Raw genomic sequence first — 22,929 nt, forward strand, 5'->3', positions numbered from 1 at the left:
ACATTTTCAGCCAGCCTTAACAGGACGAGCTGCATCTCTATGCCAATCATGAAATCATGGGAAAGCTTTTGATAATCCAAACCATACCCGATAAAAATAAACAAAACTCCGATACAAAATTATGCCGAGCAGAGATCCCTCGACCATATGTTCATCGAATTAAAAAAAAGGGTCTTCGGTGGAAGAAAGTCAGACAACGAAGTTTGAACTGTCTCGTTGCCGGAAATTCTGAAAGTTGACAATGGCCGAAAGAACCCCAGGGATTGTAGCAGGTAAAGAAAGATGATTGGGCACATGACAACGACGGGCATAGGATGAAATGATTGACGTGAGTCTCGACCGGTGATGACGAGTATTGACCTGGAGGTGGGTGAATCAAGTCACAGCCTGCTAGCCAAAGTCCTCATCAACACCGTAGACATAATCAACATCGCTCCCTTCATCGTAGTCGCCGTCGCCGTCGGCCGCATCATCATCCAAAAGGCCATCCCCTTTGCCCAAAGGCAAGCCATCGCGGCAAAGGGGACCACTGCTCTGAGCCACCGAGACTCGAGAAACTCCAGGGAACGTCATTAACCACCCAATCCCTCGGTTGCCGCGGCGCCGCTTGCGCCGCCGTTCAGAATCGCGGCCATCACGGTTGTGACGGCGGCGGTGATGCTCATGAACAATGCCCTCTTCAGTTCTCTTCCTCCAAGAAGTAGTAGTTACCCGCCAGCTTCTGCTCCTGGTCCATCTGACTGTTGAACTTGTTGATACGAGGGCGGTAGCTGTTGGGGTCACGACGGAAAGTCACGTCCAGGCTCTTCAGGAAGCGGTTGCAACCGGTGACCAGGGACTCGGGGGACTTGGCGCGAGCATCGATGGAGGGCTGTCCGTCGAAGACAATGACACGGTCAGCCAGGTAGGTGGCCATGATGAAATCGTGCTCGACGATGAAGGCAGTCTTCTTGGTGTGCATGATGAAACGCTTGATGACACGGGCGGCGATAATACGCTGCTCGGAATCCAGGTAGGCGGAAGGCTCGTCAATCAGGTAGAGGTCGGCGGGCATACCCAGAGCCAGGACAATGGCGACACGTTGCAATTCACCACCAGACAGGTTCTGAACTTCTTGGTCGATGAAATCGTCGAGTTTGAGAGGCTTGTAGACATCGGTCTGGAACTGGGGAGACAGGAAAGCGGTCTTGATACGCTTGAAGAAGAGCTGACGAACAGTACCCTGGAACTTGGGAGTGATCTTCTGGGGCTTCATGCTGATGTTCATCTTGGGGACCTTGGCGGTGCCGTCTGGCTGGATGGCACCAGCCAACATCTTACAGAAAGTGGTCTTTCCGGTACCGTTCTCACCCATCATGACGAGAATCTCGGAGTCGGTGAAGTTACCGGGCTCGATGCTGAGGTGGAAGTCACCCTGGGTCTTCTCCATGGCGGGGTAGGAGAAAGCGCGGTCCTTGTCGACAATGAAATCGTCACCAGCTTCGGCGAGACGGAAAGTGAGGGAGTCCTCACGGAATCGCAAGTTCTCGGTGGGAATGTGACCGTCCAAGAAGATGTTGATACCTTCACGGACGGACGAGGGCAGAGTCACAACACCATAGACAGCGGGACGACCGTAGAGCACGCAAATGAAGTCGGAAAGGTAATCAAGAACAGACAAATCGTGCTCAACAACGATAACATAGTCATCGGGGCGGAGCAGGCCACGGATAGTACGGGCAGCAGCCAGACGCTGCTTGACATCGAGATAAGAGGAAGGTTCGTCAAACATGTATCTGCAGGGGTATATTAGTAACCGAGAACTGCAACGGATGGATGAGTAGAGAACCCCAACTTACACATCAGCCTTCTGCACACAGACCAGACCAATAGCGAAACGTTGCAGTTCACCACCAGACAGGTGCTCAATCTCACGGTCAGCAACCGGGCCAAGCTCTGTGAAAATTGTCAGCATGATTTGACCATTAGGCAACAGACATGTGTGGGTATTTCGTACCGAGAACGTCCATAATTTCTTCCAGGTTGCCCAATTGGTTGCGTGCCGAGATGAGATCTCTGACCTGCTTGACAGGACCCTTGACGGCACGAGGGATCTGATCGACATATTGGGGCTTGACGACGGCCTTCAGGTCATCCTCCAAAACCTTGGTGAAGTAGTCTGTTTTTGATTCGATCAGTATTCGTAGCAGTACGCAGGTGCATGCGATTTGAGAAGTGCTTACTCTGCAGCTCGGAACCACGGAAGTACTTCAGAATCTCCTCCCAGTCGGGCGGGTTGTCGTAACGTCCCAGGTTGGGCTTGAGCTTGCCACTAAGAATCTTCAAGGCGGTACTCTTTCCGATACCGTTTGTTCCAACGAGACCAAGAACCTGACCGGGGCGGGGCATGGGAAGTCGGTGAAGCTTGAAGCTGTTGGCCGAGTAGCGGTGGGTGACCTGACTTTCCAGGTTGGTGGGCAAGTTGATGATGTGAATGGCGCCGAAGGGGCACTTCTTGGGGCAGATACCGCAACCAATACACAGGCGTTCGGAGATGAAAGCGATCTTGGAGGTGTTGTCGACTTCGATGCAGAGTTTACCGGTACGGACGACGGGGCACGACTTCTTGCACTCTTGACGACATTTCTGGACGAATCAGTTATTATGAACTATCCGCAAGTGGCAACTGGATTCCATACCTTCGGTTTGCACTGTAGATCGAGAAGACATCGAGTCAGTCGGGCTTGAATGAGCGAAAGAGATGCGGGTTAGTGGGGTATTCAACGAACCTTGTCAGTGTTGACAATGGCAATACTATAGAGAAAAATGAACCGTTAGCGATGCGCGACTCTTCTACCAAAGGAATCTCATCCAGAACATACCGGGTCAGCTTGTCAGACATGGTGGTGGGTTGGCTTCGTGAAACCGGGTGCCAGTGTTAAGAAAGTGGGTAACCAGGGACTGGTGAACAATCTGATCGGTAGTGGGTATAGAGTACAGAGTACAGAGTACCGAGTGTAATGGGTTGACCGAAGAGAGAGGTATAGGGAAGCGCCGCGACTAGAAGAGAAGGGTGCAAAGTAGCACCAGTGCGCAGGCTCAAGCTGGAGAAACAATGGCTTCAGAATGAGAATGGACCGTCGAGGGGCAGAAAAGGACTTTCTTTCTTGATTGTGGGCGGGCGGCCTGAGGCGGCAACTCCCAGCGACCGCCTTGAATGCCCGCATTATATTGGACGGCCGCTGATTGGCTGGCTGGGATGGGGTCAGGTGATGTGCTGATAACCATACCACGTGATTGCAAACCCACGTCACTACACATGAATTCACATGACCCCACGTGAGTAAGCGAAAAATTGATGCCTGGCTGCCTGGCTGCCTAACTGCCCTCCTGCCTGAAGGGACAGGCCATCACTGCAGGTTAACACTAGGCCCAAAGTACAGTGTGACTGCCCACCACTGACCACTGACCACTCTACAGCCGCCCGTTCTCCCCCCCAAACTCACCTCCAAGTCTTCCCTCCACTCGTCTCTTTCTACGCTCCAACCCCATCATCGCCGACCCCCCCGCCCACCATTCATTTCCCACATTGATACCCTAGTCCCCCCTCTTGCGGGGTCACCACGCAATGGAGTGTAAGTCTTCTTTATTCCTTTTTCTTGCCCTGTCATCTCCATCGATCCCATTTTACCCGGGTACTTCTCCGCGTTGCTCGACCCACCATACCATCCTGGGATTTTCCAGTTTACACTGAAGAATCGGGGAATTCGATCTTCGGAGTATCTATATTCAATCCGGTCTTTTCCACTGGGCTGCTCATTGTTGGTGATCTCCTCCTGGATCTCTCGCGACTCGTGCCCGCGTCCATCCCACCCATCATCAAATTCCATCATCACCCATCAAGCATGATATTCAGCCTATATCTACTATTCTCGGCCTTCATTTTGCTTCCATATGTGTCGCGGATACTTCCTTTACCCTTCTCTGCGTCGCTTAACCTCCGAACCCGCAGAATTGAGCTACAATGCTGACTGCCCCTCGACTATAGCCTCCAGCATGGTGATCCCATCGGGTCTAGAACCTCCTTCCTCTTCTTCAATGCCCAACGGCTATAGTCACTCAATGGCTGTCGATCATGATCCAGCCGAAGTCGACATGACTGCCAAAAGCGAGCCCAGTTCACCCGAGCCCGACGAGTCCCATCCCGCCTCCGAGTCCTCCCCCGAGCACGATGCCGCCGATGATTCATATGATGCAGAGTCTCAGGCATCGGACCCTGAAGATGAAGACGTTGTGATGGGTCACAGTGGCGATGATCTAAATCCGTCCAGCCGTGAAAACTCTTCATCACCGCACCACAACCAAGATGGGAAGCATAGGTCGTCGCCGGCGGACGAAACGGAGTACATGCGACAAAATCCAGATCTTTATGGTCTGCGGCGCAGTGGTCGGGCGCGCCCAACCCGTCACATCGTCGAATCGTCAGATTCTGACTCCGACGCGGTTGCATCTCGCCCGAAGCGCCGGCGCAAAGAACCCTCCCAACAGCCCTCAAAAACTTCGCGATCGGCCACTGCCTCATCATTTTCAGAATCCGACAGTGATGAGTATGGCGGGAAGTCAAGCAAGGCCAGGCGCCGTCGCATGAAGGAGGCTGCAGGCATGGAGCCTTCTCTCAGTGAGGTCCGCTTCTCGACGCGCAATGCTGCCAAGATCTCCAACTACAATGAAGATGATGGGGACGAGTCAATATTTGAGGATGACCCTGGGGATATGACTGCGAACTACTGGGCTCAGAACTACATGGAAGATACTCGGCCTGCCGTGGACGTGGTACTCAACCACCGGCTGAAGGACGGTATTGACCCCAAAAACCCAGACGTCGACCGCCATGATTTCGAGTTTTACATCAAGTGGCAGGACAAGTCACATTACCATTCCACGTGGGAACCCAACGAGGCTCTCGCCAACTACCGGAGCACGCGTCGTGTAGACAATTACGTTCGTAAGGTGCTGAATGAAGACCTTCGCCTCCAGCATGACCCCTACGCCGCACCCGAAGACCGCGAAAAGTGGAACCTTGATCGTGAACGTGACGTGGAGGCAATTGAAGACTACAAGCACGTTGAGCGAGTCATTGGTGTCCGAGAAGGCGAGGAAGGCTCCGAGTACCTTGTCAAGTGGAAGCGCCTCTTCTACGATTCATGTACCTGGGAGCCGGAAGACATTGTTAGTGAGATTGCCCAGCATGAGGTGGATCGCTTCCTCGATCGTTCCTCTCGTGTCCCCGTTTCCGACAAGAACGAAACAAACCCAGCCACACGCAAGTCATTTGAGGCTATCCACAGTACGCCGTCCTTCCTCCAGAACGGCGAACTTAAGGATTTCCAGGTTAAAGGTCTGAATTTCTTGGCTTTCAACTGGGTCAAGGATCGCAATGTCGTGTTGGCAGATGAGATGGGTTTGGGCAAGACGGTCCAGACAGTCTCCTTTATCAATTGGCTACGCCATGCTCGGCGTCAACAAGGACCTTTCATTGTCATCGTACCTCTGTCCACAATGCCCGCCTGGGCGGAAACGTTTGACAACTGGACCCCAGATCTCAATTATGTCGTCTACAACGGTAGCGAGAAGGCCCGCGAGGTCCTCCGCGATTACGAATTAATGGTAGATGGAAACCCTAAACGACCGAAGTTTCATGTGTTGTTGACCACCTATGAATATGCTATGAATGACTCGCCTTTCCTGGGGCAGTTCAAGTGGCAGTTCATGGGTGTTGATGAGGCCCACCGTCTGAAGAATCGTGATTCGCAACTGTATATTAAGCTGGCAGAGTGGAAATGCCAAGCTCGTCTCCTCATTACTGGCACACCGATCCAGAACAATCTTGCAGAGCTTTCGTCTCTAATGGATTTCCTCAACCCGGGCCAGATCCATATTGATGTGGATATGGACCTGAACTCTGATGCAGCCTCCCAAAAGCTTGCCGAGCTGACCGATGCTATCCAACCATTCATGCTACGTCGTACAAAATCCAAAGTTGAATCCGACCTCCCTCCCAAGACAGAGAAGATCATTCGTGTCGAACTGTCCGATGTCCAACTTGAATACTACAAAAACATTTTGACCAAAAACTACGCCGCCCTAAACGACGGCGCCAAGGGCATGAAGCAATCCCTCTTGAACATTATGATGGAGCTCAAGAAAGCAAGCAACCACCCTTTCATGTTCCCTACCGCCGAAGCGAAAATTCTGGAAGGGGCCACCCGGCGCGAGGATATTCTGCGAGCTATGATTACCAGCAGTGGAAAGATGATGTTGCTCGACCAACTGCTCCGCAAACTCAGGGGTGATGGTCACCGAGTCCTTATCTTTTGTCAAATGGTGGGCATGCTCAACATTCTTAGCGAGTACATGGAGTACCGTGGTTACAAGTATCAACGATTGGATGGAACTATTCCTTCTGCCGCTCGACGCCTCGCTATTGAGCATTACAATGCGCCCGAGAGTACCGATTTTGCATTCCTTCTCTCTACGCGAGCCGGTGGCTTGGGAATCAACTTGATGACTGCCGACACCGTTGTTCTGTTTGATTCGGATTGGAATCCTCAAGCCGATTTGCAAGCGATGGCCCGAGCCCATCGTATTGGACAAACGCGGCCCGTCAGTGTATATCGTCTTGTTTCAAAAGATACAATTGAGGAGGAGGTCATTGAGAGAGCCCGAAACAAGCTTCTCCTTGAATTCATCACCATCCAGCGTGGTGTCACTGATAAGGAAGCCACGGAGATGCAAAACAAGATGGCCCGCGTTGTTGCCGAGCCGAATTCGACCGATGACATCTCACGAATTCTCAAGCGTCGTGGCCAGAAGATGTTCGAGCAGACCGACAATCAAAAGAAGCTTGAACAGCTTGATATCGACTCAGTTCTCGCCAACGCTGAGTTGCACCAGACGGAGGAAACCGAGCAGATCCAAGCTGATGGTGGTGAAGAATTCTTGAAGGCATTTGACTTTGTTGACATCAAGGTCGATGATCTTTCTTGGGATGATATCATCCCCAAGGAACAACTCGAGGAAATCAAGGAAGATGAAAAGCGCAGGGCAGATGAGAGATACCTGGCTGATGTGATCGAGCAAAATCGGCCGCGCAAACGCCATGCGCCAACGGAGGAAGCTCGAGACTCTAGGGAAGAACGCAAGGCCAAACGCCAAGCCAGGGCACAGGTTGCTATTGATGACGTGGAAGACGAAACTTCGTTGGATCCGAAGCGTCCTCTTGGTGAAAAGGAATACCGTTCTCTCTCCCGGGCTTTCTTGCGATTCGGTGATATGGCTGATTGTGAGGAGCTCATTCTTGAAGATTCTCGCTTACAAAATCGCGACCGAGACACCGTCCGGGCTGCCCTTCAAGAAATCACGGGCAAGGCTGCATCCCTCGTTCAAGAAAATTTGCAGCAGATCGATGCGCTGAAGCAGTCGGGCAAGAACGTTACCAAGAAAGAACAAAAGGCTGTACTGTTCGACCATCAAGGTGTCAAGCGTCTGAATGCCTGGACAATTGTCGACCGACCCCCTGACATGCGTCTTGTGCGCAGGGTGACTACCTCTATATCCGACTTCAAGAACTTCCGTCTTCCAGAAGCTACGAAACCAGCGGACTACAGCTGTCCCTGGGGTGCAAGGGAAGATGGCATGCTTTTGGTTGGTATTGGTCGCCACGGGTTTGGTGCTTGGACTCAGATCCGCGATGACACTGAGTTGGGTCTCGCTGACAAGTTCTTCCTTGAAGAGCACCGCGTCGAGAGGAAAACTCAACGAGCTGCAGGAGAAGAAAAGTCCACCAAATCTCCCGGTGCTGTCCATCTGGTCCGCCGAGCTGATTATCTGTTGTCAGTTCTGAGGAATAAATACACTCATGGAAGCAATGCGAATGCCCGACGGGCTGTCGATAACCACCACCGCAACAATAAGCGCAACGCACGTCTTGGTAGTGGAAGTGTCTCCGCATCTCCTGCTCCATCCGCTCGGAAGGGCCACCGCGAGAATGAACGGTCACGACCACGTTCACATACCCACGGCCGCGATGATCGCCGGGATGACCGTCGCAGCACACCCAATTACGATCGGCCCAGGTCCGGGAATGATATCAGCCGTCCTCGCCATCGTCTCTCGGATGCACACAACGACGAACGCCGTCGGAAGAGCCATGAGAACGGTGGTTCGAGTCGAGAAGAAAATCAGGACTCAAAATTCTTCAGACCCATTCGGGATAATCTGAAGCAAGTCGCGACCATCACCTCGAAGAACTATCCCAACAAGGCTGATCGAGCTGTCAAGCTTCGGAGCACCATCGAAAAAATTGGCGAGTTCATTCACAGCACATTGGGTGGCGGTGACCCTATGCCGTCTTTAGAGAGACGCTTGTGGGATTATGTTGCCGTCCACTATTGGCCGAACAAGGAAGTGGGTGGTGCGAAGCTTCAGTTGATGTTTGAGAAAGTTAAGGCTGCTAGTAAGCCTTCGCAGCCGTCCAATGGAACTTAGATTCAATCTTGGAACTATTTTGTCACTATTTCGATAATAAACCAAACAACCCCCACGGTTCTTTCGTGGAGTTATGATATCAATATTGGATTCTCGATTCGCTTCTTGATTGGCTACTCGATTGCTCTTCTTTTTGTCTCTCTCTTTTGGTTCTGGGTTCGACCATCCCAAGTCATCCTTTCTTCTTGATCCCAACCTTCCCTCAATCTTTCGGTCAATCCAACTCACCAAAATTCTCACAACCCGACATCCCCCTATCCCAAGGCCTTCGAGAAGGAAAAGCAAACACCCATGAATCGTCTCTCATTGAAAAAAGAAGAAGAAAGAAGCAAAGTACATATGGATGCAATGTGGTTGAATACATGGCATTGCGAAAGGCGTCGAAATGGATTTTTTTTCCCGCATCGCATCCCTTGAAAAGAAACCACTCACGCAAGAAAAAGGAGAATCCGATTTTTGAGTTGCAACATGATTTTCGAATGTCAAATGATATTTGCATGGCGTGCTTGGGGCCTTTTGGAGTTTTTGTGTTTTATTTATTTCCTTATGTCTTGGTGACGATATCTTTTGGAAAAAAGAAATCGGCAGATCGACCAAACTTGAATTACTACTCCTACACATATTGCATTTGCATTTGCAATCACGTCTTGTTTCCGGGGAAGGATTTAAAGCTGGCTCTGATCTGTCTACCCTTTTGTCTAATTGCACTTTTTTTTTGGTTACCGCTTCTTTTTTGGCATCTTATACTGGTTAGGTCTCCCTTTTACAGCGCCAGTTGGTGGGGCTACGGCCTCTCTACTTCATTTCTTGTTCTTTTTTATTTTTTATTTTTGGACCAGCACATGTACCCTATGGAGTGGCTACCACGGCGTCGATTGATTTTTCTGTATCAGCACAAGATCATTCAGCTGGTCGGGAGCGACTATTCGTGATGCCCCCTGTTCTTTTTTACTCTGCTCTTTTAGAACGAAATGGAATTGATCTGGCTTGAGACCTGACCTCTTGAGATGTCTGTCTAAGCTTGGATTGTCAAATATTTCAATCAGCTTTCTACTACTGGTAGTAATTATTTCTTAGATTTTCTCGTAGAACTCGAAAAGTCGGTTCAATTAATAATAGTGACAATATTATTGTCTCTGGATTTGATAAACGATATATGAACTCATAAATCCGAACTTATTTGGAACAGAACCCCGGTATAAGAAGAGAATCAAGACAGAAAAAAAAGCTATTCCTACAATTGTTCATTCCTTTCTCCCCCTGTTCATTTCAAGCCCATGAACAAACGCACACAATCCCATCCCTCCAAACGCCAGATACACCAAAAATAGCACACGGAAAGAAGGACACTGCCTGTCAACACAGACACGCCAAAGGTCAAAGCTTTCAAACGAAGACATAAGTAATCAATCAGACGTAGATGGTCCAATCGTTCATTCAAGCAGCGGCAACAGCCTCAGAAGCCTCAGCCGTCTCGACTTCAGCCGCATCACTAGCCTTCGCCTGCAATTGATCTTGCTGATGCTTAAATTCCTGCTGCTGATGCTGCAATTTCTCCAAACTAGAGGCCAAACTACCAGGAGCTGGCGCAGTTCCATTAGACGTGGACGATGATGACCCGGGGCCACCGACGAAGGCACTGAAGAGCCGTAACTCGCCATGAATAAGGTCTTCGAAGATAGCTTCCTTCTCAAGCCAGGCGTGTTCACGCTGCGGGCGTAACTCATCCCACTCAGCGCGCATTTGAGCGGATTCCTTCTCCGCCCAGTGAATTTGTCGCCGCAGGACGCGGTATAGATCGTGTGGGTGCATGGCGAGTTCGTGGTCGCTGAAGTCGAGGTCCGGTCCGAATTCCGGCATTGTGGCGTCGTCCGGGTCGACTTCTGATCCTACCGTGGCGGATATGGTGGGTGCAGGAGGGTGATCTGAATCACCATTGCCTGGTTCACCTTTCGGTTGTGAGAGCTTCAGGCGGATGCGTTGGAGTTTTGACACTGGGGTTCCGGCTACGCTGGCGGTGCCGCCGGAGGTGGATTTGGGGTCCGAGGGTCGGACGGTATCGGCTTCGTGGACGGAGCGCATGTGTTTTGTTAGGGCGTCGGAGCGAGTGAAGTTGCGATCACATTCTGGGGAGCTTTAGTGTTAGTGTTTTGATTCCAAGGGAGGGAGGTAGAAGACCGGAGACTAGTCAAGTCAAGTCAAGTCAAGGCAAGCAAACATACCGGGCAGGGTACAGTAGAATGGCTTCTCTCGAGTATGGCTCCTCATGTGAGCGCGGAGTGCATATGCGCTGGCATGCGTTTGTCCTTTGCGGCTACAGTCTGACCACTCGCACGAGTACCGCTTCTGTCGGCTCCCGATGTGCTCAAAGTGCAGATGCTGCACCAACCCATCCATATTCTTCAGGTCGCCGGCGGGACAGCCGTCCCACCGACATACTGTGACTTGATCTGTGCTTTGGCCGGTGTAGTCGTCATCTTGGCTATTGCCCAGCGCACCGACCATGCTAGGGGAGTTGGGAACATCGCCGTCGGTATCGGAGGATATGGAGGCGGTTGGTGAGGGAGGGGGGGATAGTCTCATCATGCACTGAGGACAATGGAGTGTGTCTGTCCCAGGATGCTACACCTGTGCGACGGCGCTTTGAGGGAGGCAGGTTGGAAGCTGATGGGGACTGGGCGCGGCTTTCATGCTTGATGGACTCGTGATCTGATTCCTCGGCGGTGCCGACGGAGGACAAGGGGGAACCTTCACGCGAGACCATGGTGGGCGAGAGGGATGGATGGGGAAATCCAAGCCAAGTCAATCAAGGAAGTCCCAGGGATGTTGTGTTTTGGCAGTTTGACAGTTTGGGGGGGGAAGAAGCCGGGGATGTCGTGAAGGTCGGCGGAGTTGGAGCTGAGCTGTCACGTGGACGGGGGACTTCTTCTTTTCTTCCTTCGCTTTTCTCTTCTCTTCTTTCTTTCTTTCTTTCTTCCTCCTTCACTCTTCTCCCACCATGGACTACTAACTCAACAGTACTGTCCATCACTGACTCACTTATGGTATGGTCACCCTCTTCTGCTGTCCTTTCTACACGCTATCCCCCTTGATCCACCTACAAGATGAACAAAACGAAGAGTTCTGCAATTCCGACAATCTCCATGCCTGTACTTTCGGGTACGCCGGTGTCGTGAGATTGCATGTCGATTTTTCTACACTTGATCTGACTATCATTAATCTCCTGCATTGTCATAATTGCTATCTATGTTGCTCCAGCTCAATTGCTAACGTGCACCAGTATTTCCTTCTAGATCCGTTCCCTTAGTAGCGGGGTCCGGCCACCGTGTGCTTCTTCAAGATCGCCTCGATCTCTGCCAGTTCCTCATCGGAGAGCAACTTCACCCCGACCATGTTCTGAATAACCTTGTCGGTGGTTGTGCCACCGGGAATTGGAATGATTGTGGGCATGCCAGGCTTGCCGCTCAGGCTGCGAATCCAGCCCAGTGCAATTTGAGATGGAGCAACACCCTTGCGCTCGGCCAAGCTGTTCACGGCATTGATCAACTTCAGGTTTTGCTCAAAGTTCTCTTCCTGGAAGCGGGACATGTGCCGGCGAATATCTCCCTCAGGGATGTCGGCCAGTGAAGTCACCGCACCGGTCAGGACACCTCGACCCAGTGGGGAGTATGCGATGACGGGGATGTTCAACTCGGCGCAGGCCTGAGCAATACCGTTCTCCAGGATATCGGTCGTCCACAGGGACATCTCAACCTCGACTGCGGCAATTGGGTGCACTTTGTGTCTGGAAAAAAATTTAGTTAGCTTTGAGAGTTTCAATTGAATCTTCATTTCCATCACTTACGCTCGTCGGATAGTCTCAGCATCCACCTCACTGAGTCCGATGCCTCCAATTTTACCCTCCTTCACGTATTGCGCAAGTACCTCCACAGTATGCTCGACTGGGAAGTTCGGATCTTGCCGCGCACACTCGAAGATATCAATCTTCTTCTTTCCATCCAGTAGACGAAGGCAGTTGTCCACACTGCGACGGATGTTTTCTTCAGATCCATCCGGGACCAGTTGGCCGACTTTGAGACCACCCTTGATGCTCAAGACAATCTTCTCCGCGTTTTCGGGGTATTGAGTGAAATATTTGTTCAGGAGGTGTAGAGAGTTGTAGTCGTGTGCACCATAAAGCTCGCCGCCGTTCCAGAAATTGGCACCCAGCTCCAAGGTCTTGTTGAGGGTTTCGAAGCAAACATCGTGAGCTGGAGGGTTCGGGACCCAGGTCATTCCTAGAGAGATTCCGTTAATCGACTTGTCCGAGCATCTCTACACTGGCACACGCTCCTAGTGCCTAAGCGAGGGGATTCGTACTCATAGTGCCATAACCGGTCGGGCCGATCTCTTGTCCAACGAGCCTGGGCATTGTGCAATGATGGATTATAAAGCAGAGTTAGATAAAAGGGATTGTTTGATGTCAGCTTGTACTTGAAGTGATGAAGTGATGAAGCTAGTCGACGGTAAATTCGGATATGTTGAACTGTTTATATATCTCCAGTCCACTAATATTTAAGTTAATAACCCCCACCACGCGAATCCCGGGCTTCTGCCAAAATCCGGCACTGCGGAGCCCAAAGGGAATGGGGTGTTCTTCACATGTTCTGGCCTATAACAATCGATCCTCAGACCCAGTGAAAAAGACAAGCACTTCGAAACCCTTCTATGTTCGGTCTCCGGCGTAAAAAACGGGGATAAGTGAAGAAAGTGACCAAATTGTGCGTGGCGCAGATCCGGAGTTAAAAGTGGGCATCAACGAATTACATCCGTTAAACCGCAATACCTTTGCGAGAGTTCGGTTTTATTAAGAACCTCCAGGGCTTGGAACACTGATTAAAATTTCCTGGAAAGAAAAGAACTGAATTACAGTGAAAACGAGCCATATCGTACACGGGCAGTATAAAAACAGGATTACCGACATCAAGTACATCAAAACCGCCATTATCTCCCACCACCCACCCATCATCCCCCTTTTGTTTAGAACCAAACTATACTTCCATATTTCTTTACAATCCCAGCTCATCAGAGCTGTCGACCATATTGCGGAACCGACTCTCCATATCCTTATAGAGAGCATCAAAGATCACAGGTAGATCTGAGGCTCGCAATTCCTTCCTGCCATCCCAGCCAGATCCAATTTGAACATTCTCAACCGGCCTGTCGTTTCCGTTGTGGATAACGGTGGTAAACGTAGCCCCTTGTCCGGTGGTAGAAGGCGTGGCCACGCTGTTCACTGGTTGATCTTGCTCGGCTGCCATGGTAGGGGTAGGGGTAGGGGTAGGAGTGGGAGTGGCAGAAGCAGAGGTGTCGGCCTTAGGATTGCCGAAACCAAGACTGTCGAGGATATTGACCAGATAGCTCTCAGTATCGGGAATAATCCTCTGGAAATAGTAAATGGTTAGAATAGGCGTTGTTATGAGCCATTGCTGCGATGGAGAACGTACCGGGTCGCGAGGCTCTAGAACGCGAGTACCTTCTGCTTCGCGAATGGGTTGGGCGTAAACAGATGCGACAGCAGAAAGGCCTAAGATAATCATCGCTATTTTGGGTATCCTGGGCATAAGAAACGACATTTTGCTGATTTGTGAGGGTTTCGTTGACTTCGGGACGCGTTGAGTTGAAATTGGTGATGTTCAGGTTTGCGAGGAGGGAAATCGCACCAGGAGCGTCTTAGAGAGGTCTTCTACACGCGAGAGCGATCATGATTCACTGGCGACTCATATGTTTCGACATTCAGAGTCCTGTATTCCCGAGCAATGGGAGATTGTTGTGATCCGTGGAATGCTACCCATCGAAATATCAATGCCGACTCCCAAGCATGTTAGACTCGGATATCATTCAAATTTCAATATGCGTCATACGTTTAACTTCAATTAAGATCTTAATTGAATTATATTTAGTTTTTTATTGTATTCTCCATGTTCTTTATGTGGCCTACCGTTGTTTCGGTGTCAAGGGAACACGCTCGAGATCTAGGGATATCTGTGCACAAGAAGGTGGCCAGGAATGTCGATCCTAACATTCCATAAACCTTGCAGCGAATAGGGCGAATCGCAAGAAGGTCATAATGACACTTTTAGAGTAACAAAAATCGTCAATAATTCGCCAGAGTTATGGCGCTGGGTAGCCCAGAATGATAGGGCGTGACACACTCCAGAAGCCTGGCAGCGGAAACTGGTAATATGTTTCAGATTCAGATTCAACAGATTCAGATCTCAATTTCATCAGACATGAGATTCACTCGAAAGACAGCAAATTAAATAGTACTTGAAAGAGTTCAGATCAATCTGAGAAGGGTCATGTACAAAGTTATCGAGAAGTCCCAGATTTCAATATCGCACTTCTCATTAAACACCGTCATTGAAAGTGTAGTGATTCATCCACCTCTGTAAATCCCATCAGCTTCCTGATCATATCGAATGCTTTTTTTTCGGGACTTGGGAGAATTTACCTTGTCAAACGGCTTTGAGGAATCGCAGAAACGCAAATCTGTCGCGAGACGAATTACATTCTCGGGGTCATGGTTAATACCAGAAGCGTGAATCTATCGCCTGATATCAGCATCGCGAAATATACAACTGGGCAATCACCCAAACAGACATACCATGTGCGGTTTATGCAACACGACATCACCTGCCTCATAGGCAGACACCAACCAACGGCGTCCATGCTCGCGGGCGAATTCAGCAGGCGTTTCAGACAGCAATCCAGTCGCCATCATATTGGAGTTAAAAGCCGACTTGGCCTCCTCATCGCTCAAACCTGCCTCCTTGGCTTTTTTGAAGAATGCTTGCTCCTGTTCCATTCCGATCTTATCACCATCTTCCAGATAAATTAACCCACCACCATTAATTTTGATATCGCCCATCGGCACCCAGGCAGTAACACTAGTCGGATCACCGTATCGCAGGAAGATCTGATCATAGTGAACACCGATCGGTTTTGAACCGGGGAGGTTATTTCTCAGCAAAGTGCGACGCAAGCTCAGCGTGTTTTTGCCCCAATCTGAGAACTTGGACACGAAGTCGTACAGGGCTGGGTGGTTGCAGAACTTCTCCGCATACCACTCTTGATAATGGGCATCCAGGGCCAGGTCGACAAACTGCGCTGCTTTGTCTCCGCCTGGCCGCCCATTTCCATCAACGTGTCCGGCTCCAATGCCGGGGTATTCTAGGTGGCTCTTGGCTGGGTCGAAGATGCCTTCCACGGGCTTGCTGCCGGGCTTTAGGATGCCCGTTTTCTCGAGGGAGGAGAAGTAAGCATTGCGTGCCTCTAGGACATCTTTGCGGGGGAGGATTTGCTTTAGGAATAGGTATCCGTCTTCTTCGTAGCGCTTGCGAAGTTCTTCGAGGGGGAGGGAGGGGTCGGATGGGCGGAGCAGAGCAGCGTTCTCTGCGGTCAGAGGACCATCGTTCACGGCGAGGTTGTCTGCAAGAATGGCGACCATATTGAAGAGATATCGTACAGTTTCAAGCAACAAAGGGATTTGAAAAATAGAAAGAAGGATTTCGGCCTCCGGGAGCTTCATCTGGGTTTATATTTGGCAATGCCATCATTCGTTTCCCATATCAGCGGGGTAAGGGGGGTAAGCAAGATGGAGAATCATCCAACCAAAGCTGATTAAATGTCAATGCTGCCCCGCAAATGACAATTATCGGCATTGTTCATGGGTCTGATGAGTTATGCGTAACGATTCATGGCTATTTGGTGTTTGGTCGATGGAGACGGCCGGCTAAAAGAGTAAGAAATTCCGCAAAATTACGGGGATTTTGGCGGGATTGGGGGAGGTGGGGAAACTAGGAACGCTCCACTGCGGGGAATTTTACTCTTTTCACAGTTGGTGGATATTTTGGTAGAATAGTTGAATCATTGGTGTGGCACGGGGTTCTTAGAGTCCCACGTGGATTTGAATGGCAACTGGCTGTCTTCTCGGATGCCACAAGTGTGGGAGACATTGCAGCGACGTGCAATCAGGGCAAGATGACATGCCTTTCGGTGCTAGATGACTGATTCAAGTTTTGAACCTTGGAACTCTCTGGAAATATAAAACAACTTGAAGTACGGTGTCACGGTGTTGGTAGCAGTATGGTATATGTAGATGTGCTTCAAGTTGTGAAATCAAAGCTGCGGCGGCTGGGAATGAGGCTTGTTTTATACTCTACCACACGTACTAACGGGCCTTTTTACCCTACCCGTTCAGAGCTTGCCGCTTCTCGATTGCGGTGAGACTGCAAGTAAATATACTTTGACATGGGCGAAGTTATTCTCGATCTATCTACTAGTACAGAATAGGCTAGTAGACGTACATATCATTATTTCGAATTGATACTATGGATTTGACCTCAGGACTCGGGCTGAGTTCAATGCTCAGTTGGTGGACTTGCTAGTTATTAGCAAGTAGTTCAAGTTGAGTCGTCAACATCCACGGATATATTTCTCAGAGTCCGACTTGGAGTCATCCTTGGAAACGCCCGGGCTCTCATAGTAGTATTGCCCAGATGCCTTATCCTACTTGCGACTTGTTTTATCTTTAATTTCTACGTGCCATTGTTTCTTAGTAACAGCCAATAAGCCTGAAACCAATTCCACTCGGCTGTGCCTGGAATGCCGCACAGCACGTGACCTCACTAGGTAACAGTTTGCCACAAATAAATAGGAGCATTAACTATTCAATAGATATCTGCCTAAGTTGAGGCCGAATATAGAGCGAAGAAGGCGAAAGACGGGGAAATAAACCAAGCCGACGCCGATTAGGTTCCTCCGGTCGGACATGCTCGCGCCCGAGTTACCCCATCCAGTAACCTTCGGATATACCGCGCTTACTCTTCTCGGTCAGTATACGGACTTCCAATGTTGCTACCTAGAACATAGTATGAAATATTGAGTGTGTAGAAAGAATGACTGGATTCTTTCAGAACATAAATATCCAAACTCCCTCTAATTAATTTCTATCATCAACACACACTCATCTTTCTCTGCTCCAACCAGCAAAAGACAATCCCAAAGCGATAGCTTCAATTCATACAATCAATCACCAAATTCCAACGATTGCTAAGCCATCCAATATGACTCGCTTCGATATTGATTCGTCCAAGGTCGACTCCTACGTCTCCGTTGAAAGTATCGACCATGAGAAGACCCAAGAACAAACTCAGGAGCAGTAAGTGATTAAACATAGCACTCAATATCTCCTTGACGCCGGCTAATCATTGTTGAAATATAAGTGTAACCTCAAAGAAACCCTGCGAGACTCACGGATCTGGCACCCCATTCATTGACCGTGAATTGCGAACTGCTCGGGGGCAAGAGGCCATGCGCATCCTGTCAACTGCATTGACTGATTTGGCCGATGAGAAGAAGTGTACTAAATGTACTGTGGAAAATCTTGTGCCTTTGCTCGAGGGTCATCTCAAGGAGCTGAAGCTTGCGAAGCAGAACGGAGAATGGTCTAAAGAAGACAGAAAGACTCTCAAAGCTGAGTTTAAGTATCTCTTCAAGCCTGCAAAGAAGAGTCTGAAGAACATTCTTAAGGGAAACTAGTGGCGGTATTTTTGATATGGATTATTGTTGAGAATCGACGCTTGTACAATACTAGTATGTGCGGTGGACTTTAATGGGTATTAATAGGTAGAGAGGAGAATTATTTCAGATTGTTTTATGTTTTAATATAATTGCTATTTAATTAATTCTCATGACCAAGCAAGTGTATTTTCTTCTGCCTCTCATATTCCCAACAATACTTCGATATTTCATGGAAGGGGAAATCGCCATGTTCAGATAACAAGGGTCTTGACCAATCCCAAGACACGCATGCGATCTAGAACAGGACCTGTGAGAGGGTCTTGTTGTCCTGAAGCTTCACATTTCTCATCATCCACACCCAAATAATAGAAAGCCCCATAATGGCCGTGCCGGCAATCATCATGTTGCGTTGAGTAGAAGCATATGCGTTCTGAATGGCAGTGCGAGTTGCCGATCCAATAGGGTAACTCAACTGAATACTCAAATCTTCATAAATGCTCTCCCATTGGTCTTGCGTCTCAGCTGGCAAGAGCTGCTGCAATTTTTTGGGGAGCGTGTTAGTCCAGACGGCTCCAGAAACACTGCTACCAACAGCTCCGCCGATGTTACCGAAGGTGCTAAGCAAAGCTAGCATGGCTGCATAATCCTCGTGCTTAGAGACGGTCAAGACAGACACTTGTTCAATGAGAATCATGGTTCCGCCACCCACGGCGAGGAATATTTGACACATGCACATGTAACCAACGCTGAATCCAGGTCGGCGGAAATAGATCATCAAACCGCTAGCCAGAAGGTAGAGTGGGACTGCACAGCACAGAATCCACTTGTACCGACCAGTCACTCGCATAAGATAACCACACCCGATGAGCCAGACTGGATCCATTAGGTCGAAGATGGCGCTGATATAACCAGCTTGTGTGACACTTGATCCGTAGACAACTTGCAAAAACGACGTGTAGTAGGTAGCCCAACAGTAGTAGGAGATCTGATACGTGATATCCAGAAGACCCGCGCCGATGATTGTCCGATCCTGGATGAGATGGTATGGGATGAAGGGCTTCGGAGCACCCCAACGCTCATAGGCCACAAACGAAAGCAGCGTGCAAAAGCCGACAACGATCATAGCAATAATCTTAGGCGACTTCCATTGACCCTCGGTATTTCCGGCGATGTTGAAGGCAGTGAGGAAGAGGATCAAACCTCCAATCATAAGGAAGATTCCGACGACTGTTTAGGAGAGAATCCATGTTAAAAAGCTTGAACGCAGCGAACGAGTCAGAGAAGGAACCCACCATCGAATTCAACAACATAGAACCAGACACTTTCGTACCAGGTACGAGTGCTTCGGGGCTTATATTGTAGTCTTCCCTCCTTATCAGATTTCCTTTTGGCGAGTTGCCAAGTGACGATCAAGGGCATTGCTGCGATCGGGAGAATAATACAGACGGTTCCATACGCCCATCGCCAGTTGCTCTCATGAAACTGGTTGGATAGGGATGGTCCAGAGAATGCCGTTATGATATAAGGGGACGATGTAAAACCGTATGCAATTCCTCGATTTCGAAGGGTGGAGGTATCGGAAGTCATAACATCGACGCAAAAAATAACACCAGTGAGGCCAACAGTATAGAATGACTTTGAAGAAGAGCGAGAAGGTCAATGTCCGAATACGACCCGCGTGTTGCACAGGGAGACTAGGGGTACTCACTTGAGCGGCGCAATACGTCGCAATATTATTGCAGGAAGCCATCATGATCAGACCCATCATGGCGATCAGAATCATAATACACATTCCCAAAGTGCGGTCCCAGAGGTTAAGCACTTTAGCGATGGGCAGTAAGCACGAAGCGCCCATGACACTTGTGACGACACTTATCACAGATAGTAGCGAGTGGCCTTCAAAACCACTCGTGATGTAAGGGCTGAGATTTGTAGTGAAGTTGTTATTTAATCCATTGACGAAATAGATGAACCACATACTTCGTAGCCTTAGCAGATATCCACGACGAAATAATCAATTTAATCACTTACGAGGCATAGGTGATGATCAAAGACCTCTTTGACCAAGAGGAAGTCACAGCCTCAGCAACCCGAACACCATCTTGCTGGTCTTCATGGTCGGATTCAGTTTCGACAAATGGGCCAGGAGACTCAAAGTCGGTTGAAGTTTGGTGATCATTGGCAGTGACCTCGGGGGGGAGGTGCGCTCTTGCCCAGAGACATGCTGATTGACAAAAAAAGTATTCTCGTCAAAGTGCCAAGTGAAAGATGGAACTTTCAGGGCAGGGCCGCAGTCTTTTAAATCCCGACATGGGGTCACTGTCCACCTCGCATACCCACTGCATCCGCGAATGTTTTTTCGATCGCTCTTCTCCACTCAAGTGGCCATCTAAGAACCAAATTTTCTGATTTGTGGACGGATCCCGACCGGGGGAAACGGTTGTGAAACTCAATGCTCTTTCTGTTAGGCCTTGAACTAGAAAGCAAGATTTGACAATTGCGCCATGGAAGACTGAAAAATACTATATAATTAAATCTACCTTAATGCATCGACGTGTATCGGTCAAATATTATCAGAACCGACAATGGAATTCATGATGATTCCTCTCGGCTCATTCCATGTCTCATGATTGCACGCTCCTAGTTACATCTGATTTGTGCTCTAGGCATGCACAATAGTTAACCTCCACCGATCCGCCACCAAAGGGGCCAGTTCCACTTTTAAAGACCCCCAATCAAGCTAACAGGTCTACAAGGTCACATAAAGCGACAGTGGAGGGTGGCAATTGGTTGTACAAGGATGGTCCAAGCCGATTTCGGCCTTGGCGACAGTGTTGGATGCTCGTGAGAGGTTAGAGTTAGACCATCAGGGGCCAAGCTCGGGCCGAGATAAGATCTAAATCATGAATCAATGCTTATAAGATTGAAACAAGAAATTGATTGGAGCTTTGAGGCATAGAGTTGGAAGAAGTATGATTGTTGGAAGAAGTATGATTGTGTGTCTTTGTTCTTCGGGGTTAACTGTCGCAGGTCCACATACTAATTGTCAAAATGTTTGCTCGATAGTTTCATTTCTCACGAGAATTGAATCCTTATTACGAAAGAGAAATACGAATGTCGCATTCTTGAAGCTCAATCATGTTTTTCAACAAGAACTAGTCGCTTGCGGCGGCGGCCTGCTCAAAATGCCTTTTGGTGGCTTCGATAGTACGTAAATCAGACGGCGGACGAGAGTTCCTATTGGGGCAAGTATCAGCCCCCCGGTCTTTAAATTAACTCCACTGGAACTATCTGATCCGATGTAGCATTGAAGTAAGCCGAAAACCATATTCTAGACCAGCTCTTGTGGGAATAAAAAAGACACAACGTGGCCATTGCAGCCCGTAGTTATTGAAACCAATAAAATTCCATTAGGCCTCAGAATTCCAGATTCCAAAGACCCAAAAGATCTGGACGACAGCGGTGTTGAAAAATTTGACTGGGAAAATTGGCCCTCGGAAAATACTCAGAATACTTCGGTTGATGCCGCTGGAATGGTTGCCTAATGAAATGTTCCTCGTCCGGCCCCATCCGATCCCCACTGTAGATTGATAAAGCCCGGTAAGCTCCACCACCTGGCAGGACACAAGCGAGAGGTGGATTCGGTCGTGGTGTTCCGAGTGGGAAGATCTCGAGCTGCTAACCCCAAAAGGCCCCTAAGGGATCCGCGGATTCCGTCTGGAAGTCATACTTCGGCCATAAGGGCCCGAATCCACATATCCGATTACATTGTCGCGTTTTCTACACTCTTAACTAAAAAAAATCATTTTTATTTCATGGGCTAGCCGCCCCGGTATGGGTTGTATTGTTTCTTCATACTTCATTTTCACTTGGGAGATTCTCTCATAGGTATTGGGCACCGCAGTGCATGGGATAGGGGGATAGGAGGAAAATGGATAGCCTGTGTGGTATCTGTCGTGGTGAAGAGAGAGACGAGGTGAGAAGAGGCTATCTAGTACATGATGAACAACAACCACCGCTACAAACGGGGAACGGTCAAGGGAACGGCCATCTTCACTGACTGGAAGATTTCGTAGAACAGACCTTCGCTGTATTCGCCGTGCCGCCTATCTTCCATCTGCAATTGTTGCATAACCCTGTCTGCCAAGGGCGGGTTGAGTACCTGGATCTCTGCCAGGAAATCCAGGATCAAGGCATATGGGTCGGGTCTGAAACCCGCCTCCCGCACCTCAAAATAGACATCCGAATAGGCAGCGGTGTAGGCCTCGATGCTGGTGTAATCTGACGCGCCGATATCTGTAAATGCCTTCCATGTTTTGAGGTCGTGATGGGCAAGGCGAGGTTGGCAGGTGGTCTTCAAAGCATTCCACAGGTCGTCTGCAAATGTCGGCTCATAGTGTGGAATCTATATCTCATCATACAGAGCGACCGAGATACCTCTGAGTAGCCACGTCGCAACATTCATGCTTCACAATCGCCATCTATTGGCCGTTGCATCCGTTGGAGCGAATTGGGGGCGTGGTATTTTCTTGTCGATCAAAGGGTGGAGAGATTTGCTTGCCAGAATGGCCTTCACCTTGCGTTCCCATTCCACCCAATTGGCCTTCCCGTCAAGGACTTCTTCAATTCGAGGAAGTTGGATCGGGCCTTCTGGGAGGTTTGCCGCTTGATTCAAGTTGACTGGCATTTCATTTACCTCTGTTTCTGCAGCGTCCCGTTCGGCGTAGATTGGATGAGTTGTCAGCGGTTGAGGGTAGTTCTGGGGGTTGCAAGGTCCAACACCAGCAGCGATTAGATTCGCGTTACGCTCACTTTCTTTTTCAGCCATATTGGTGATGT

At 49.3% G+C, this 22,929-nt stretch overlaps 9 protein-coding genes across 9 annotated transcripts; 2 read left to right on the top strand and 7 right to left on the bottom strand.

Annotated features, from left to right (window-relative positions):
* Positions 1 to 390: 390 nt before the first annotated feature.
* N7509_012314 (uncharacterized protein) lies at positions 391 to 2,881 on the bottom strand (the record flags this gene model as incomplete). Its single annotated transcript, XM_056636951.1, has 8 exons — positions 391 to 691; positions 750 to 1,775; positions 1,839 to 1,935; positions 1,997 to 2,158; positions 2,223 to 2,625; positions 2,679 to 2,690; positions 2,769 to 2,793; positions 2,862 to 2,881. 8 exons carry the CDS (start codon positions 2,879 to 2,881, stop codon positions 391 to 393), a joined length of 2,046 nt encoding a protein of 681 aa, XP_056482981.1.
* Positions 2,882 to 4,077: 1,196 nt separating this feature from the next.
* On the top strand, positions 4,078 to 8,526 carry N7509_012315 (chromatin-remodeling ATPase CHD1; the record flags this gene model as incomplete). Its single annotated transcript, XM_056636952.1, has 1 exon — positions 4,078 to 8,526. One exon carries the CDS (start codon positions 4,078 to 4,080, stop codon positions 8,524 to 8,526), a length of 4,449 nt encoding a protein of 1,482 aa, XP_056482982.1.
* A 1,437-nt stretch (positions 8,527 to 9,963) lies between these two features.
* Positions 9,964 to 11,290, bottom strand: N7509_012316 (C2H2-type zinc finger protein; the record flags this gene model as incomplete). The annotated part of the gene is made up of 3 exons (XM_056636953.1): positions 9,964 to 10,652; positions 10,749 to 11,115; positions 11,153 to 11,290. The coding sequence occupies 3 exons, from the start codon at positions 11,288 to 11,290 to the stop codon at positions 9,964 to 9,966; spliced, it is 1,194 nt and encodes a 397-aa protein (XP_056482983.1).
* A 539-nt stretch (positions 11,291 to 11,829) lies between these two features.
* Positions 11,830 to 12,937, bottom strand: N7509_012317 (aldo/keto reductase family protein; the record flags this gene model as incomplete). The annotated part of the gene is made up of 3 exons (XM_056636954.1): positions 11,830 to 12,310; positions 12,371 to 12,803; positions 12,886 to 12,937. 3 exons carry the CDS (start codon positions 12,935 to 12,937, stop codon positions 11,830 to 11,832), a joined length of 966 nt encoding a protein of 321 aa, XP_056482984.1.
* A 637-nt stretch (positions 12,938 to 13,574) lies between these two features.
* Positions 13,575 to 14,141, bottom strand: N7509_012318 (uncharacterized protein; the record flags this gene model as incomplete). Its single annotated transcript, XM_056636955.1, has 2 exons — positions 13,575 to 13,949; positions 14,013 to 14,141. 2 exons carry the CDS (start codon positions 14,139 to 14,141, stop codon positions 13,575 to 13,577), a joined length of 504 nt encoding a protein of 167 aa, XP_056482985.1.
* A 774-nt stretch (positions 14,142 to 14,915) lies between these two features.
* On the bottom strand, positions 14,916 to 16,015 carry N7509_012319 (uncharacterized protein; the record flags this gene model as incomplete). The annotated part of the gene is made up of 3 exons (XM_056636956.1): positions 14,916 to 14,954; positions 15,020 to 15,112; positions 15,173 to 16,015. The coding sequence occupies 3 exons, from the start codon at positions 16,013 to 16,015 to the stop codon at positions 14,916 to 14,918; spliced, it is 975 nt and encodes a 324-aa protein (XP_056482986.1).
* A 1,618-nt stretch (positions 16,016 to 17,633) lies between these two features.
* Positions 17,634 to 18,108, top strand: N7509_012320 (uncharacterized protein; the record flags this gene model as incomplete). Its single annotated transcript, XM_056636957.1, has 2 exons — positions 17,634 to 17,728; positions 17,793 to 18,108. The coding sequence occupies 2 exons, from the start codon at positions 17,634 to 17,636 to the stop codon at positions 18,106 to 18,108; spliced, it is 411 nt and encodes a 136-aa protein (XP_056482987.1).
* Positions 18,109 to 18,385: 277 nt separating this feature from the next.
* On the bottom strand, positions 18,386 to 20,068 carry N7509_012321 (siderophore iron transporter mirB; the record flags this gene model as incomplete). Its single annotated transcript, XM_056636958.1, has 3 exons — positions 18,386 to 19,317; positions 19,383 to 19,725; positions 19,799 to 20,068. 3 exons carry the CDS (start codon positions 20,066 to 20,068, stop codon positions 18,386 to 18,388), a joined length of 1,545 nt encoding a protein of 514 aa, XP_056482988.1.
* Positions 20,069 to 22,558: 2,490 nt separating this feature from the next.
* Positions 22,559 to 22,918, bottom strand: N7509_012322 (uncharacterized protein; the record flags this gene model as incomplete). The annotated part of the gene is made up of 1 exon (XM_056636959.1): positions 22,559 to 22,918. The coding sequence occupies one exon, from the start codon at positions 22,916 to 22,918 to the stop codon at positions 22,559 to 22,561; it is 360 nt and encodes a 119-aa protein (XP_056482989.1).
* Between the last annotated feature and the right edge of the window lie 11 nt (positions 22,919 to 22,929).

Source organism: Penicillium cosmopolitanum (genome assembly GCF_028827165.1).
Source record: "Penicillium cosmopolitanum strain IBT 29677 chromosome Unknown utg000011l:1.0-3548175.0:1.0-3550911.0, whole genome shotgun sequence".
Classification (NCBI taxonomy): Eukaryota; Fungi; Ascomycota; class Eurotiomycetes; order Eurotiales; family Aspergillaceae; genus Penicillium; species Penicillium cosmopolitanum.